Here is a 19680-nt window from a genome sequence, read left to right as displayed (position 1 = left end):
GAATCTAATATATGACACAAATGAACCCTTCTACAGAAAAAAAAAATTATGGGCTTAGAGAATAGATTTGTGGTTGCCAATGGGGGGGGGGAGTGGGATGCAAACTATAGCTTTTGGAATGGATTAGCAATGAGATCCTGTTGTGTAGCACTGACAACTATATCTAGTCACTTATGACGGAGCATGATAATGGGAGAAAAAACAATGTATACATGTATGTGTAAATGGGTCACCATGCTGTACAGTAGAAAAAAAAATTGTATTGGGGAAATAACAATAAAAAATTTTAAAAATAAACATTTCAAAACCTCAAAAAAAAAAAAGAAAAATTGCTCAACATCACCGATTATTAGAGAAATGCAAATCAAAACTGCTATGGGGCACTACCTCACACCAGTCAAAATGGCCATCATTAATAAGTCCCCAAATAAGAAATGCTGGAGGGGGTGTGGAGAAAAGGGAATCTTCTTGCACTGTTGGCGGGAATGTAAGCTCATACAACCAGTATGGAAAACAGTATGGAGGTAACTTAGAAAACTATACATAGAACTACCATATGACCCAGCAGTCCCACTCCTGGGCATATATCCAGACAAAACTTTCCTTGAAAAAAACACGTGCACCTGCATGTTCACTGTAACACTATTCACAATAGCCAAGACATGGAAACAACTCAAATGTCCATCGATAGATGATTGGATTAGGAAGAAGCGGTGTATATATACACAATGTGATACTACTCGGCCATAAAAAAGAACAAAATAATGTCAAAATGTCAAAGTGGGTAATAAATGAGAAACTAGAGATAAAGGCCAAGACAACATTGGTACAAGTATGTCCTCATTCCATGAAAATACATCTGCTGGAATTAAAAATATGATCTTAGTATTAAGAGAAAACCCAAAATCCTGTGTCTCTGATTACTGCCAACAATAGGTTGATTTTTATACCGTTCTGTGCTCACCTTTATAATCCACATTATGAGAGGCTACTTATAAATTTGTGTGTCCAATTTTTTAAAAGTCTATAAAACATGAAAGAGTGATGGTAGTACCAAATTAGAAATGGAGATGGTAAGAGCTCAAATCATCCCATTTCATGTCAGTTATACAAGAGTGAAATTTCCCTATTATGCTTTCCCAAAATATTTCTCTCAAGAAAAGGAGAAAAAAAAAAGGAGTTCTTGTCATAGCTCAGCAGAAATGAATCAGACTAGGAACCATGAGGAGATGGGTTTGATCTCTGGCCTCGCTCAGTGGGTTAAGGATCCAGCATTGCTGTGAGCTGTGGTGTAGGTCTCAGACACTGCTCAGATCCCATGTTGCTGTGGCTATGGCATAGGCCAGCAGCTGCAGCTCTGATTGGACCCCTAGCCTGGGAACCTCTGTACACCATGGGTGCAGCCATGAAAAGACAAAAAAAAAAAAGAAAAGAAAAGAAAAGAAAAGGAGGATGGGGGGTGTGCAACTTGGTATCACTGTATTGGTCATCTCCCAGCATCAGCATCATATAAATCACCTTAAAAAGAAACAGGTAAATCTGTTGCTTATCTCCAAAACATTTTTTTTCTTTTTAGGAGCACACCCATGGCATAAGGAACTTCCCAGGCTAGGGGTCGAATCAGAGCTGTAGCTGCCGGCCTATGCCACAGCCACAGCAATACAGGATCCAAACCTCATCTACAACCTACACCACAGCTCACTGCAACATCCAATCCTTAACCCACTGAGCAAAGCCAGGGATCAAACATGCATCCTCATGGATGCTAGTCAGATTCATTAACCACTGAGCCATGACAGGATCTCCTTATCTCCAAAACATAACAGCTGCTGTGCACAGAATGTAAATAAATACATGCATTTGTGAACATCTTATTAACATAGGAGAATATCATTTTTTTTTCCCTGTATTTCATAGAAGGTAGTGATACCTCTCTGGTGATGCAGGTAATGTTATCAGATGTGATTGAAATTTACCCAAAACAGAGTATATGATAAGGAAGTACAAAAAACTAAGAGCAAGGTAATCTTCAAGTATTTTTTGCAAAATTTTCCACCTTTTTTCTTTCATCTTTTTTTTTGTTTTTTTTGGTCTTTTGTTGTTGTTGTTGCTATTTTTTGGGCCGCTCCCCCGGCATATGGAGGTTCCCAGGCTAGGGGTTGAATCGGAGCTGTAGCCACCGGCCTACGCCAGAGCCACAGCAACGCGGGATCCAAGCCGCATCTGCAACCTACACCACAGCTCACGGCAACGCCGGATCGTTAACCCGCTGAGCAAGAGCAGGGACCGAACCCGCAACCTCATGGTTCCTAGTCGGATTCGCTAACCACTGCGCCATGACGGGAACTCCTTTTCTTTCATCTTTACATGCACTCAAAGTATACCATTTGGAAACTTTCAAATAAAAGAGCCATTGGGATTCTTATTAAAGATTATCTCCTCATGGATTTTCAGTGAAAATGGCAAAAAGTTATTGATACTGGAAAAAAGCTACATCAATGTATAAATGTGCCATGTGGGGCATGCCATAATCATTCATAACTAAGCCAAATAGGACAAATATAGAAATAAATTGCAAAATATTGTGTATATAAAATTAAACTGTATGAAGATGGAACTGACTCAGGCTAACAACATCTTCCCTGAGTAGGCAGAATTCTATTAAGATCTCTCCAATTGGAAAGGATGGAGGAAAGGCAGTGGGGGAGGGGTAGAACCTGAGCACCCATTCTGATTGAAGCCTCCCAGAGCAGGTAACCCATGGGCAGTCTGCTTACACCCACCTCAGATGTGGGTGACCTGTAGGCAGAGAGCGAGCTCATCGCTAGTATTTCTGGTTCAGAGAGGCAGGCATGAGCAGAGTGGAAGCCTTACAGCAGAAAATTCTAGATTATCAAAAAAACCCACAGAATGTCACTACAGGACATGCTCATTTGTGCCCTGGTGGCATTCCCTCACCTGCCTTGCCTGGAGACCACCCTATTCTGCTAGGTACTGGAAAATAAATCTAGACAAAACCAGACAGTGTTCTACTTCGTTCATCCTGGCCCACAGTTTTGGACAGGGACCCATACACAATCTGTCAGAACACACCTCAAATTTCAATACAGCAAAGAGATGAAAAGTCACCTAGAAACATAACGATGCTCAAAGGAAGGGGACCAGCAGGAGGACTCATAATGTTTATAACTCTATGGGAGAGAGGAGTGACTGTCAGCTTTTGAAACTGTCTCTTCCTTTTCCATATTTAGATTACGTTAACCAGGGAGTTCAAATTCCAGCCATATCACCTATTTAAAGTGTATCTTTGAGTAACCAGTTTTACTCATGCTTGTCTCAGTTTTTTCATCATTAAAATGGGGGTTTTAATTGTATATAGTTCTAAGAGCCATATGAGGATTATCAAAAAATAATGTCTGGCACAGAGACACATCAAAAAGGGTTTGCTATTATTACCATTCTTTTCATAATTATTAAGTTAATAAATATGTATTAAGAAAATAGAGAAAATATTGACAAGAAAAATTATGTGTAATTTACCACATTTTGCAATGTATGGCCTTCAAATTATTTTTAAAAGCACATATATTAAGTGTAAACATACATATTTTACAAATTTAGGGAACTATATAGTTTTGCTTCATTTTCCATTTTGCATTGTAATTTATTCATGGCTTTTCTTTTACTTTCTAAGTCTCCTAGATTAAATGATGAATTATGTGGTTACACTATCAACATCACTTATACTGTTTTAATTCTACATTTTATTAAATATCATGTAAGAGATGTTTTTCAAAACATCAGACGCTATTCTAAAATATTATATAATAATATTTTATTAAAATAATAAAACAAGCTATTATTGTTTATTAATAAATAATAAACAAGTTCTATACAGAACATTGTTGAACATTATTTATCCAATCAAATCATTATCCTTCTCAAAAACAAGACAATTATTTAGAAATAACATTACCAAATGTATTATAGAATTCTTATGATGTTGTCTCTATAGAATGTAAAATACAGAAGTAGTACTAAATATGCACAATTATGGAATATATGATTAATATTTCTTTTTCTCTCAGTGAGGAAATATCAGATTATTCAATAAATTCTTTAGAAGTATAGAACTCTTGAAATTCCTACTGTGGCACAGTGGAAATGAATCCAACCAGTATCCATGAGGATGGGGACTTGATCCTTGGCCTTGCTCAGTGAGTTAAAGATCTAGCATTGCCATGAGCTATGGCGTAGGTTGCAGACATGGCTCAGATTTGGTATTGCTGTGGCTGAGGTGTAGGTCGGCAGCTGTAGCTCCAATTTGAGCTCTCTGGGAACTTCCACATGTTGTAGGTGTGGCCCTAAAAAGCAAAAAAAAAAAAAAAAGGTATACAAATCTTTTTTAAAAATATTTTTTCTGACAGTGAGAGAGACAAGATGGTGGTGTATAAGAACTTAAGTTCACCTTCTCTCATGAAAACACCAGAATTACAACTAACTGTTAAACAATCATCAACAAAATAAAGTGGAAATGACCAAATAAGATATCCTACACTCAAAGACAAAATAAAAGCTGCATTGAGACATAGGTGGGGCACTTTCAGTATATAATTAATTGCATACCCACTGCATGGGTGACCCGCAGACTGAAAAATAACTATATCACAGGGGTTCTCCTACAGGAGTGTAAGTTCTGAACACCATGTCAGGATCCCAAGCCTGGGGGTCTGGCATTGGGAAGAGGAGCCCCTGGAGCATTTGGTGCTGAAGGCAAGAGGGGCTTGTGCACAGGAGCTCACAGGACTGGGGGAAAAAAGAGACTCCACTCTTGGAAGGCACACATGGTTGTGCACACACTGAAATTGAAACTGTGATTTAAAAACTTCCAAAAAAACAAAAGGCCAGACTGGATGGCTTCACAGGTGAAGTATATCAAACATTTAGTGAATAATTAAAACCTATCTTTCTGAAACTCTTCCAAAAAATTGCAGAGGGAGAAACACATTCAAACTCATTCTATGAGGCCACCATCACCCTGATTCCAAAAAAAAAAAAAAAAAAACAGACAAAGGATACCATACACACACAAAAAAAGAAATTTATAGGCCAATATCAATGATGAATATGGTGTAAAAATCTTCAACAAAATACTAACAAACTGAATCCAGGAATACATTAAAAGGATCATTCACCATGATCAAATGGGATTTATCTGCGTGATGCAAGGATTTTTCAATATCCACAAATCAATCAGTATGATACACCACATTAATAAATTGATGAATCAAAACCGTATGGTCATATCCATAGATACATAAAAAGCTTTTGACAAAATCCAACACCCATTTCTAATAAAAACTCTCCAGAAAGTGGGCAATGAGGGAACCTACCTCAACATGGTAAAGGACATATATGACAAACTCAAAGGTAACATCATTCTCAATGATAAAAAGCTGAAAGAATTTCTGCTAAGATCAAGAACAAAACAAAGATGTACACTCTTTCCACTTTACTAGTTTCTGAAGTCTTAGCATGGCAATCAGGGAAGAAAAAGAAATAAAAGGAGTCTAAATTGGAAAGTAAGAAGTAAAACTATCACTGTTTGCAGATGACATGATACTGTACCTGGAAAATCCTAAAAACAATACCAAAAAAACTTTTAGAGCTCATCAATGAATTTGGTAAAGCTGCAGGATACAAAATTAATACACATAAATCAACTGCATTTCTATCTACTAACTAACAACAAAACATCAGAAAGAAAAATTAGGGAAACAATCCCAATTGCCATCACATTAAAAAGAATAAAATAATTAGGAATAAACCTACCTAAAGACACAAAAGATCTATGTTGTGAAAACTATAAGACATGATGAAAGAAATCAAAGACAACACAAAGAGATAGAAAGATATACCATGCTTTTGGATTGGAAGAATCAATATTGTCGAAATGACTATACTACCCAAGGTAATCTACAGATTCAATGAAATCCCTATCAACTTACCAATGGCATTTTTCACAGAACTAGAGCAAAAAAAATTCAATTAATATTGAAAACAAAAGACCCCCAATAGCCAAAGAAATCCTGAGAAAGAAAAATGGAGCTGGAGAAATCAGGGTCCCTATATTCAGACTATACTAAAGAGCTACATTCATCAAAACAGCATGGCACTGTCACAAAAAGAGAAATATAGATCAATAGAACAGTATATAAACAGAAATAAGCCCACACACCTATGGTCAACCAATCTATGACAAAGGAGGTAAGAATACACAATGGAGAAAAGACAATCTCTTTAAAAAGAAGTGGTCCTGGGAAAACTGGACAGCTACATGTAAAAGAATGAAATGAGAACACTCCCTAACACCATATACAAAATAAACTCAAAATGGATTAAAGGCCTAAATATAAGACCAGATACTATAAAACTCTTAGAGGAAAACATAGGCCGAACACTCTCTGACATAAACCACAGCAATATCTTCTCAGATCAACCTTCCAGAGTAATGAAAATTAAAACAAAAATAAACAAATAGGATCTAATTAAACTTAAAAGTTTTTGCATAGCAAAGGAAACCATAAACAAAACAAAAAGACAACCCAAAGAATGGAGAAAATATCTGCAAAGTAGTGACTGACGAGAGATTAAGCTCCAAAATACACAAACAACTCTTTCAGCTCAATATCAAAACAAACAAGCCAATAAAAAAAAAATGGGAAGAAGTTCTAAATAGACAGTTCTCCAAAGAAGACATACAGATGATCCAAAAACACCATGAAAAGATGGTTAACATTGCTAATTATTAGAAAAATGCACATTAAAACTACTATGAGGTACCACCTTACAATGGCCATAATGGCCATCATTAAAAAGTTTAAAAACAATAAATGTCAGAGAGGGTGCAGAGAAAAGGGGATCCTCTTCCACTGTTTGTGGGAATGTAAATTTGTGCAACCACTGTGGAAATCAGAATGGTGGTTCCTCAGAAAACTAAAAATAGAAATACCATATGATCTAGCAAAAATAGAACAAGTAAAATTAAAAATAAAACCACCATATGATCCAGCAATAAATCAGAATGGGGGTTCTTCAGAAAACTAAAAATAGAATTACTATGTAATGCCACTCCTGGGCATCTATCCAAGGAAACCATCATTCGAAAAGATACATTTACCAAGGTTCATTGTAGCACTATTTACGATAGCCAAGACATGAAAGCAACCAAAATGTCCATTGACAGAGGAATGCATCAGGAAGTTGTGGTACCTATATATACAATGGAATTATTACTCAGCCATAAAAAAGAATGAAATAATGTCATTGGTAGCAACATCAGTGGACCTAGAAATTATCATACTAAATGAAGTTAGACAGTGAATGTAACATCATATGATAGCACTTATATGTGGAATCTAAAAAAGGATATGAACTTAGCTGAAGAACAGACTCAGAGACCTTGAAAAACTTATGGTTATCAAAGAGAACAGGTGGGTGAGGGGCGCGATGTACTGGTAGTTTAGGATTGACATATGGACACTGAGGTATAGCAAATGACTGGCTAGCAGGAACCTGCTGTATGGTACAGAGAACTCTACCCATAATTCTGTGATAATCTATGTGGGAGAAGAATCTGAAATAGATGTGTGTACACATATAACTGAATCACTTTTTTGTATAGCAGAAATTACCACAATCTTATAAATCAATTATACTCCAAAATTTTAAAAAATAAAAAAAATTAATTAAAAATATTTTCCTAACCTCAAACTAAAAATTAATATAATTAGCAGATGGATAATGACTATGTATAGTTATATATGCATATATGATAAATAATGTATATGCATAATAACAATTTTAATAGCTAAAGTGGTAAGATACTCGCTTTCATTTTGTGGTGAAAAAAGCCCAAGTATTAACACATAAGAACTACTTTTTACCCTCACCACTGCTCTTCAACATAGTTTTGGAAGTCCTAGCCACAGCAATTAGACAAACAAAAGAAATAAAAGGCATCCATATAGGAAGAGAAGAGATAAAACTGTCACTGTAAGCAGATGACATGATACTATACATAGAAAACCCGAAGGACTCAACCCCAAAACTCCTTGAAGTGATTAATAAATTCAGCAAAGTAGCAGGATATAAGATTAACATTCAGAAGTCAGTTGCATTTCTGTATACCAGCAATGAACTATTAGAAAAGGAATACAAAAATACGATACCTTTTAAAATTGCACCTCACAAAATCAAATACCTCGGAATACACCTGACCAAGGAGGGAAAGGACCTATATGCCGAGAACTATAAAACTTTAATCAAAGAAATCAAAGAAGATGTAAAGAAATGGAAAGATATTCCATGTTCCTGGATTGGGAAAATCAATATTGTAAAAATGGCCATACTACCCAAAGCAATCTACAGATTCAATGCAATCCCTATCAAATTACCCAGGACATTTTTCACAGAACTAGAACAAAAAATCCAAACATTTATATGGAACCACAAAAGACCCAGAATCACCAAAGCAATCCTGAGAAACAAAAACCAAGCAGGAGGCATCACTCTCCCAGACTTCAAGAAATACTACAAAGCCACAGTCATCAAAATAGTGTGGTACTGGTACCAAAACAGACAGACAGACCAATGGAACAGAATAGAGAACCCACTAATACACCCTGACACCTATGGTCAATTAATCTTTGACAAGGGAGGTAAGAACATCAAATGGGAAAAAGAAAGTCTACTCAGCAAGCATTGCTGGGAAACCTAGACAGCTGCATGCAAAGCAATGAAACTAGAACACACCCTCACACCATGCTCAAAAATAAACACAAAATGGCTGAAAGACTTAAATATACGACAGGACACCATCAAACTCCTAGAAGAAAACACAGGCAAAACACTCTCTGACATCAACATCATGAATATCTTCTCAGGTCAGTCTCCCAAAGCAATAGAAATTAAAGCAAAAATAAACCCATGGGACCTCATCAAACTGAAAAGCTTCTGCACAGCAAAGGAAACACAAAAGAAAACAAAAAGGCAACTTACAGAATGGGAGAAAATAGTTTCAAATGATGCAACCGACAAGGGCTTAATCTCTAGAATATATAAACAATTTATACAACACAACAGCAAAAAAAACCAATCAATCAATGGAAAAATGGGCAAAAGACCTGAATAGACATTTTTCCAAGGAAGATATACAGATGGCCAGCAAACACATGAAAAAATGCTCAACATCGCTGATTATAAGAGAAATGCAAATCAAAACTACCATGAGATACCACCTCACACCAGTCAGAATGGCCATCATTAATAAATCCACAAATAACAAGTGCTGGAGGGGCTGTGGAGAAAAGGGAACCCTCCTGCACTGTTGGTGGGAATGTAAACTGGTACAGCCACTATGGAGAACAGTTTGGAGATACCTTACAAATCTGTACATAGAACTTCCATATGACCCCACAATCCCACTCTTGGGCATCTATCCAGACAAAACTTGACTTAAAAGAGACACGTACACCCGCATGTTCATTGCAGCACTATTCACAATAGCCAAGACATGGAAACAACCCAAATGTCCATTGACAGATGATTGGATTCGGAAGAGGTGGTATATATACACAATGGAATACTACTCAGCCATAAAAAAGAATGACATAATGCCATTTGCAGCAACTTGGATGGAACTAGAGAATCTCATCCTGAGTGAAATGAGCCAGAAAGACAAAGACAAATACCATATGATATCACTCATAACTGGAATCTAATATCCAGCACAAATGAACATCTCCTTAGAAAAGAAAATCATGGACTTGGAGAAGAGACTTGTGGCTGCCTGATGGGAGGGGGAGGGAGTGGGAGGGATTGGGAGCTTGGGCTTATCAGACACAACTTAGAATAGATTTACAAGGAGATCCTGCTGAGTAGCATTGAGAGCTTTGTCTAGATACTCAAGTTGCAACAGAAGAAAGGGTGGGGGAAAAAATGTAATTGTAATGTATACATGTAAGGATAACCTGGGAAAATAAAAAAATAAAAATAAAAATAAAAAAGAACTACTTTTTAAAAATAATTGATAGATCTGGAGTTCCTGTCGTGGCTCAGTGGTTAACAAATCTGACTGGCATCCATGAGGACACAGGTATGATCCCTGGCCTTGCTCAGTGGGTTAAGGATCCAGCATTGCCATGAGCTGTGTTGTAGGTCACAGACACAGCTCGGATCCTGCATTGCTGTGGCCCTGGTGTAGGCCAGAGGCTACAGTTCCAATTGACCCCTTGCCTGGAAACCTCCATATGCTGCTGGTGTGGCCCTAAAAAGAGAGAAAGACCTAAAAAAATTTAAAAAATAAAAATAAAAGTAATTGATAGACCTGATTACATAAAAGACAAAACTTCTGTCTCACAAAACACCATAAATAATAAATCAAAGAACAATCAGAAAATTCACAAGATATATGATAGTGCATGGTTCCTTACCTTCGAAATAACAAATTTTTTTAAAGAAGATAAAAAAATTACAAGATTGGAAAGTGAACAAAGGAAAATATGAAAAATTCACAAAAGCAGAAATAAAAGTGGCCAATATACAAATGAAGCACTAATTTTTCTGATAACCAAAAAAAAATTATTTAACACTGATGAGTTATAATTTTCCCTATAAAAGTAGCATTCTTCAATTCTTATGAAAAAGAGGTAAAATTAACTTTTTTACACTGTGCTCATGAAAATGTTAATTAATATCACTCATGGAGGAAAAGTTTTTGAAATTCATCCAAGTCTAGAGTAAACTAACTTTCAGGCTAAGATACTTTTGCATAATGTTTATCGATGTCACCATGAAAAATTGGAAATACACTAAATTATTTAGCATACATGGATATTCAGTAAAATAATTTATATTACATGCTTATAATGTTATATTCTTTAGAACAATAAGTGAGGAGAATATAAGATTCCATAATGCTATTGGAAAAGGGCCACAATATATTAAGTGGAAAAAAAAAGAGCAGCTTACAAAATATATATAGCATGGTCCCAGCTTTGTAAGGAAAATGATTATATTATGTAACAAGATGCTATCCTTTAATTCTTCTGACCTCAGATTTGATTAAGGTGTCAAATCATAGATAATACATAATGAAGTGTGAGACCAATCACTACATGTAGAATTTATAAAGAAAATTATCAAGTAATCTAGAACTATTCCCTCCTTGATTTTGAAAATGTAAAAAGGGTAGGAGAAGAAGCCATTGTGGTCCTGGAAGTCTAGTGACAGAAGCAGCTGAAAGGCATGTTCTCCAGAGCAAGGTGGTTTAGCTGGTCCTTTGGACCAGCTGTGGGCCACACACAAGAGACTGGCCAGGATCTGTCTTAAAACCAACCCAAGAGGCTCCAGAGCAGCCAAGAGGACAGCCATTATCTTCCCCAGGTGGAGGAGAGCCTCCCATCAAGCCAGGACTAAATCAGGGGAAGTATCTATTAATAAACCAGGGAGACAGAGCACAGCAGGGCAGCTGTGAGAGGCAAGGACAGGTTCTGACCCCACAAACCATGCTTTCATTGTAGTGATTAGTATTGAACACATATATTCCACATAAAAATTATAAAATAGTTTGGGTGTTATAACCTAAAATGACTATTAGTGGTTATTGCTGAGTGATGTGATCATGAGAAATCTGTTTCTTTCTTGTATATTCATATTCCTAGTGCTCTAGAAGTGGTGTGCACTTTCATGTTTAATTGGTAAAAGTTACGTGTTTGGTACAATTGAAAAGGGTAGATTTGAAGTTATCAGCAATTGACTATCTCAAAACACAGTAGATCTGATAGAGTTGATGGACTTTATAAGATTCATAGAAGCACGATCAAAATCTGATAATTCTGTTACTCCTCTTCAAGCCTAGAAAAAGAATAATAAAAGCTGCAAATTTTACATATTAATTCATTCTACCAACAGTATTTTTATGGCTACTGGAGGATAGACTAATGTAGGGGACTTGGGTATTCTGAGCAGATTTCAGTCTGGAAGACATCCCCTCTCATCAGTAAAGATTAATGGACTGAGAGCAAGTGGTGATTAGTTTATGCTTTGTGACCTCAAGGATCTTCTGTTTCCTCACATAATTTATTAGTAAAGTTTCCCTACCCAGGACCATGTAGCACACCTCCATAGAGAATCCTTCACACCCTAGTTTGAATGACACTTGTAATTTGGGCAGTGTGTGGCATGGGCAACAGTAAGTACACAGCCACTGCAACCATGTGAAAAGTTCACTGCAATGCTTAAGCCTAGATAAGCCTTTCCTGAGCAACGGAGATCTTTCCTTCTATTTTATATGAATTTTTATTGTCCCCCATTTTTATGATAGTTGCTTAAACTGTTTTGCCTCTTATGTGTGTTCTTATTTGTACTTGCTTGTACATTTTTTCTTGCTTCTATACAATTAGAGATACTTGAGGTCAGATAATATGTCTCATGAAGCAATACCATAGAGTTATAAAGGCAATAATAGAAGTTAAGATAAAAAAAATGATAATCCTAGATAACACTTACTGATCTTTCACTATAGGCCAAGCACAAAGTACTCAGAATGTATTATTTTATTTAATCCTAACAATAGCTGTTTGCATTAGAGACAATTAATATTTGATTTTGTAAAGAAGAAAACCAGAACTTATTGGAGTTCCCATCGTGACGCAATGGAAACGAATCTAACTAGGAACCATGAGGTTGTAGGTTTGATCCCTGGCCTAACTCAGTGGCTTTAGGATCCAGCGTTGCTGTGAGCTGTGGTGTAGTTCACAGACATGGCTCGGATCTGGTGTTGCTGTGGCTCTGGCTTAGGCCAGAGGCTACAGCTCTGATTCAACCCCTAGCCTGGGAAGAAAACCAGAACTTATCAACATTAAGCAACATATCCCAAGTCAAACTATTAGTAAGATTTTTGAATGATTGAATGGATGAATGAAAAAAATATGTTTTTATCTTGCAGACAGCATACACTTTGGAGTCTATAATCCAGTTTAAATAAATGCAGTTTCCTAGACTATGAGTTTATTGATGGCAGGATCCTTAATTAGTACTGTTTGAATCCACAGCATGGTGTACTTTATATGTGTTTAATTACTTAGGGGATAAATGAGTGAGTGAATAAAAGAGAGACTATTTCAGCTGTCCATTTGACCCCACTTTTGATTAGCTTGCAGAGACAGCCTTCTCTTTGTTGAGGGTTGTTTTCTTGTAACCAGGATTCCAGGGGATTCTTCTACAGATAAAGAAACTGAGGCTCAGCTGCGCTGTGATTCACCCAAAACCACATTGCTAAGAGCAAGTGGTAACAGGATTAGAACCCAGATCTTTAACACTTAATTCAGAACACCTTTCTACCCAGCTGTTGACACCCTGCACACTTTCCATAACTGCATGAAATCGGTAAAGGCAAAAGGGCAGAGCATGGGTCCCTTTGGGGAACTCCTGCTGATACTCTTCAAGGAAATCTTCTGTATCTGCTGAGCCAACTCCCACCTAGGCTCCCAGGTCCCACATTTGTTCTTGGAGGCTCTCCCAAGTTTTCTTCTCCTTCATTGTGCCACATACGGCAAAAGAGCACCACTCTGTCCTAGGCTGACTGGTTTGGGCCTTTGGGTATGTGTTGACCCAATCAGCTTCCTGGTGCACAAGGCAGGAGACCAACTGTGCTCAGACTGGATTAAGTTAGTTGTCCCCAAAAACCATTAGGAATTGGGCTCTGCAGACTGTTTCACTGCCTGGTCCTTCCTCTGGTGCTAAAATGATAGGTCATGGCACATTTATTTTTTGGTTTTGCAAGGTGAATATTCCTGAGAAGTTAGGGTACACAAGCCCAGTGTGGAGTGATGGAAAGTCTACCACCTATAACATCTTTTTCACTAGTCTTCCTCCGAACCACATCATGATAGACTCTGGAATCTTACAGGACACTCCGAAAGCAGAGACTGGTTTTTAAGATCCAAAGAAACCAAAGTGTGATAGTAAGACAGTACTGTTAAAGTAACCAGGTTAGGCCCAAGATGGAGTTGCTCATGCTAAGCCTCACATCAGTGACTTAAAATTAAAGTTTCTGTGCTCTGCTCTCTCAGAAAAGAAAGCCTTAGGTTAACTATCAGTGCTTGCCAGCACAAGTTACCTGATTTTCCTTTGCTGCATATAAGGAGTGAGACCTTGCTTTAACCAATCAGAAAACATCCAATTTTACCTCCTTGTTTTTGCTCACTTTAGTCTATAAGAATCTCTCATCTTGTGCAGCTTTCAGAGTTTATTTCTATCTGCTGGATTGGATGCTGCCTGATTCACTGAGAAACTAGGGTACACAAGCCCAGTTTGGAATGAAGGAAAGTCTACAACCCATATCATCTTCAGTGCTCCTTTCTATCTGCTGGATTGGATGCTGAATAAAAGTCTACTAGATCAATAAACTCTGTGGAAAAGTTTCTTTTAATGGTTTTAGACTAAGGTTAGAAGTTATCCTCTATCTGCTCATGGTGGAGACTAGATAACTCCAAGAATTTAAGCTGTATCTGGCCCATGCCAAACCTGCGCTTGCATATTTATCACCTGCCTCCAGCCCTGGGGATACTGGGTATTAGATGCTGATGTGGAGAGCAAGGTACAGTGAGGACCAGAAATGGCTATCATTGTCTATGTGTGAGGAAAAGGACCACTGCAGATGGTGTCTTCTTCACCCTGCACCATTCTATGATTCTGCTCATTCTGCTTCATTCCATCCTCTGGAGGTGCTCTCAGGCTTCCATTGGCCAGTGAAGAGATCAGGATCTTAACAATAGCTCAGGTGGGCATGTGCACCTAAGTGGGGAGACCCAGAAGTCTGCCCTAAACTTTGGCCACCTCATGGTTCTTCTGTTTCATCAAACTCTGCTTCAAGGCTAGATAAGGTACCTGACCTGGGTGGGGTACAGGTGATAAGAGAAAACAGGACAGGAGTCCACAGGCCAATATTGTGCTTTTGAGGAAAGTGGACTGGCTCTGAAGCAGTTACATTAGAAATCATCAAGAAGACTGTGGAGCTTCCTTGAAAAACACCATGACTATCCATCCATGTGCTGGCAGCAGTGAGAGGCATTTCAGGAATGCCACATTAACTAGTGCTGGTTCCTTCATGGAAGGTCATGTCCTCTTGATCTTGACCAAAGTCTGTACCTCTCACTGTCTTCCTTCTGAGCCCCTGCTTACCATTCATCCTTGAGATTAGGATGTATCTCCTGTACATTGAGTGCAAATGAGGTTTTGAGTAACCTGACAATGTGCTACATTTTTTTCTAAACCTGACATTAAGCTATCATATACGTTTGATTCTTAAGTGTATACAAGTCTTCCTGAGCAGAGCTGACTACAGGTTCCTTATGAGTTTGGGGAATCCAGGTATGAGGACTCAGCCTAGTGCCACAGTGAGGACACTGGTCCTATCAGCCATTGAGTTTCTCACAGTGACATCCTGGCTTTATTTCCCTAAATACATGTAATTTGAGGTTCTATTGTTGTTATTATTTTTAAATACACGGACAAAGGTACCCATTTCTGGTTAACTCTGCATTGCCTGGGAAAGAATAAACAGCAGATACTTTTACCCTCTGTTCGGTACAATTTCACTAAGGGAAGCACACATTCAGCAAATGAGAAGGAAGGAAAGAGAAAAGAGAAAGGAAAGGGAGAGAGGAGGCAGAGGGAGGGTGTTGCAGGGCAGCTTATTTCCACAGTACAGAGTCATTCCAAGATATCATGAACAGCTAGTTAAATGATCTTTCAGCAAGAATTCTGACAAGGAAATTTCATTGGGGATTTAGATCTCTATGGAAGCTCAAGTTGCTACATTAAGATATGAAAATTGCCAAATATTGTTCCTTAGAATAATGTTTGCTGCAGGTCATTGAGTTTCAGTCAATGAAATTTAGAGTGATGAATGTCATATTAAAAATAACTAGAGGAAGGAGGGGGCCGATGGAAGGAAGGAGAAAGGCTTGCAGTTGGAAGCGTGGGCCATAGAGTCATTTGGACTGGAAGTTAGATGCCACATTAACTAGCTGTGTGACCTTGGGCAAGATTATTTAACATTTCTGAGGCCTAATTTCTTCATCTATAAAATACAGTAAATTGCTGGTAACTCTGCTAGACTATGACTATGAAGCTTTAATGAGATAATCCAGGAAAAGCCCTTTGGCCCAGTGCCTGACACCTGAAACTTCTGAACACATACTGGTATGATTATGATGGTGAGCAAAGCAAGTAGGCTAATGTTTATCTGGCCTTGACCTCTTGTCAATCTTGGTGATAGGTGCTGATAGGTATTATTATTGGCATTACACAGATGAGAAGGCTGAGGTTCGAATACCTAATAAATCTGCCAAGGTCACAAAGGAAGAGTCAATGTTTCCAACAGAATCATGCCCATAGTAATATTTTAATCCTTCAATAGCCCTGGGGGCCTCAGAGCCTAAATCCTGTTTGTACTAACAGAATCTGACCAATGAGATGGTTTTTGGTGGGTATTCAGAAAATATTTGGGGAATGAATTAATGATTGCATAAGTAAATGGATACAAGTGTGAATGAATGGGAGATAAATGCTTTATCCATTTAGAGTGTGTCTCAGGGACTCATCCATAAGTTTTTCATTTTTTTTTTAATTTCAAGGCATTCTGACATTTTGATTCACATGATGATATGTTATTTTACATAAAACAAGAGAAAAAGGAAAAAAAAATCCCATGTACTTCCATAATGTCAATACTTAACATCCCCTTTTAGTGTTTAAGTGTATTTTTTTCCACCTTTGGACCAAAAGATGTGCTCATTGCAATCTTACATGGCAATTAAAAAAAAAAGAAATAATTTTCTATCCTGCTGTTTCACTTAATAGGAATATTTCATACAGCTCTTATTGTAATGACAATTTACTGGAACATGGTAGATACGCAATATGATATTTTTCTTAAAGCTAATCTAGTGCTTTTTTAGAATGTATCTACTTTTTAATCCTCATAAATATGGCTGCACTAAATATTTTTAGGTATGCAAGACTGAGGTTTTCAGGGTTAGTAACTCTGATTCCAGGATTATTTCTATCTGAGGAACATACAGTCCTTGCTGTGAGCCTCACTCTCAACTTTTGAAGTGATGGGTTATCATATTCAATTAAATCACAAAGGTTTGATTAGATTGTGTAAAGAGAGATCGTTTTACCCATTTCGTACCCTATGCAAGCCCTGCCCCAGTACCCTGAACTGGATAAATATTCCACAGCGATATATGAAAAAAAAAAAAAAGGAAAGAAGGAAGGAAGGGAAGAGGGAGGGAAGGGAGGAAGCATAAAGGGAAGAAAGAAAATAATAAAGAGAAGAAAGGAAGGGGGCAATAAGAAAGAAGGAAAGAGAAAGAAAGAAGGGGAAAAAAAGCAAAGAGTGAAACTAAATACATCATACAAAATGAAGAAAGAGAAAAAGACAAAAAAATCAGCAAATTCATTCTTCTACGTAAGCTTTCTAATATTTCAAATACATGTCCCCAGTCACAACCATACCTTTCAGACCTCAGCTTAGCAAGTGGTCCAAATCTCAAGATTAAAAAGATACAACATGCTCTAGTAACTGCTCCCTACCCACCTCTGGATAACTCCTGGAGACCAGTGTCTCGCTTTTCAGAGAACAGTGATCAACCATGGCTAGCTTGGTTGCTGGCTTTAAGGCACCCATCCCTTTTTTAAAGGACAGCTAAATTTATAAGGAAAAGAGTAGTTAACGCTGCATGGTGGTTTGCCTTGCTAAGATTAAACTAAATGAACAACAACAAAATCCTTTTAAAAAAAATTACATTTATCTGAGGAAATGTACCTAGAAATCCAAGGGGAAAATAAAAATGCATTTTGAAAAGATGTTAAAAGATGGCTAAACATGTTCATTATGCAGTGACACACGCAGTCACAAACCAGGGACCTCTGGCTGTCGTCAATAGACTCTTATTTTGCTAAAGTTTATGTTATGCATGTTTGGTATTCAGAAAACCATAACATCGCCTTTATGATTTAAAAATGCCTGTCATTATCTTCACTGAACTAAATTGCTGATTCAAAAGAAGTTCCCTTTCCGTAGTGGCGATTCAATTGTAGCAGTCATTGAAAGAGCAGATACTTACAGATAAAGTGAAAATTTCATATTTGACCAGAATTGAGCATATTAGTATAGAGCATTACTTTTTATTCCAGACAGAAACAGAAACTAATGAGTGGCAATCTTTCTTAGTGGCAAACTGTCTTCTTTCATGAATGGAAAAAAAAAAATTGTCATTGGTTGTCATCGCTGATATGTGGCTAGTGTTGCTAAAAATGGAGTTTTCGGAGTTGGTTTGAAAACTTCTCATATAGTTTTATACGTATATTTCCTTGTCTCAGGAAAGTAAAGGTTAATAGGTTTAATATTTTCACAAATTACCAACCAGAGGATAAGAAACAATACGACACCATAGTTTTCATGACACATTTTTGAATAAATAAGCTCTTTTATGTTTCTATAGTCTTCCTTTCTTCTTGGAGTAAAAGATGTTCTTATTGCAATCTTATATGGAAATAATTTTCTACCTTGCTGTTTCACTTAACAGGAATATTTCATAAAGATCTTATGTTAATGACAATTTACCAGAATATGATAGATGTGCCATATTTTCAGGGGGCTCCTGAAAGCTAAGGGAGCAGGATTTGCTGGGGTTGCCAGCAGAGGGTAATGGTGGAGATGAATCTGGAACTCAGGCCCAGTCCATTGAGGAGACTTAGACCTTGACAGTAATAGTTCTGAGCTCACTTTGGACATGAATGCTCATCCCCAGCTCCTACTCCTGGCAACACTCAGAGACCCAAAACTGAGATATAGCCATCAGTGAGTTAGTAATTGTGGCTCAGAGTTTCATATTGTGTTAGAGACAGAAGAAAAATGCTTGACCTACTTGGATCCGATAAGATGGAATCAGTTTTCGGCAGAAATTGATCACAACGGACTCCTTGGTAGCCTTCTTTGCACCTGAGAAAAGGGGATAAATGACAAACATACGCATGTGGTTGTGAAAGATTCAAGATTTCAACAAGCAAAACAGCTACCAATTACATCAACATGAGAACAGTACATTCATGCTTATGTATTGCTTCATTCGGTCCATTTTTAACATTGACAGGTAGATTTTAGAGTCTGAGAAAAAAACCAGCACCACTTTGCTTTTATAGTTTTATAGATAATGTCTAAGGAGCAAACTGAATAGCAATTTAAGATGCTCTTCAGAGTAGTCTGAGTAGTGGTTATGCTCACATCGTAATTCTGGTGTTTTCTTTATGTAACACACTGGCCTCTAAAAGACTGCAAATGCCCTTTCAGAAAGCATCACATGGCAAGTGTTATTTCTCTAATAAAGATCATTTTCTAACATAATGAATCAAATACTTCAGTAGATTTGGGCTACTCTTTATTTTCTTTGTGTTTTATTAGTTTGTTCATTTGCTAATCTTAACTTTTTTTTTTTTTTTTTTAACTTAGCAATCCTTCTAGTCAGTGCCTCCTGACTGCTGGGCCAGAAATAACAGCATTTATTTCAGATCTGGCAAGATCTGAAAGAAATCTATCTCTATGTG

General features: G+C 37.3%; 1 protein-coding gene across 4 annotated transcripts in view; it reads right to left on the bottom strand.

The window, feature by feature from the left end:
• Window positions 1-19680, bottom strand: part of NRG3 (neuregulin 3) — a 1084705-nt gene that overhangs the window by 247797 nt on the left and 817228 nt on the right. For all 4 annotated transcript variants that reach the window (XM_047762259.1, XM_047762260.1, XM_047762261.1 and 1 more), the window contains exon 3: window positions 19005-19078. In XM_047762259.1, coding sequence (XP_047618215.1) covers window positions 19005-19078 — 74 coding nt within the window. The remainder of the gene's footprint in view (window positions 1-19004; window positions 19079-19680) is intronic.

This window comes from Phacochoerus africanus, chromosome 15 (genome assembly GCF_016906955.1).
Source record: "Phacochoerus africanus isolate WHEZ1 chromosome 15, ROS_Pafr_v1, whole genome shotgun sequence".
Taxonomy (NCBI): Eukaryota; Metazoa; Chordata; class Mammalia; order Artiodactyla; family Suidae; genus Phacochoerus; species Phacochoerus africanus.
Note: the sequence above shows the minus strand (reverse complement) of the source record. Positions and strands in the feature narration are given on the sequence as shown.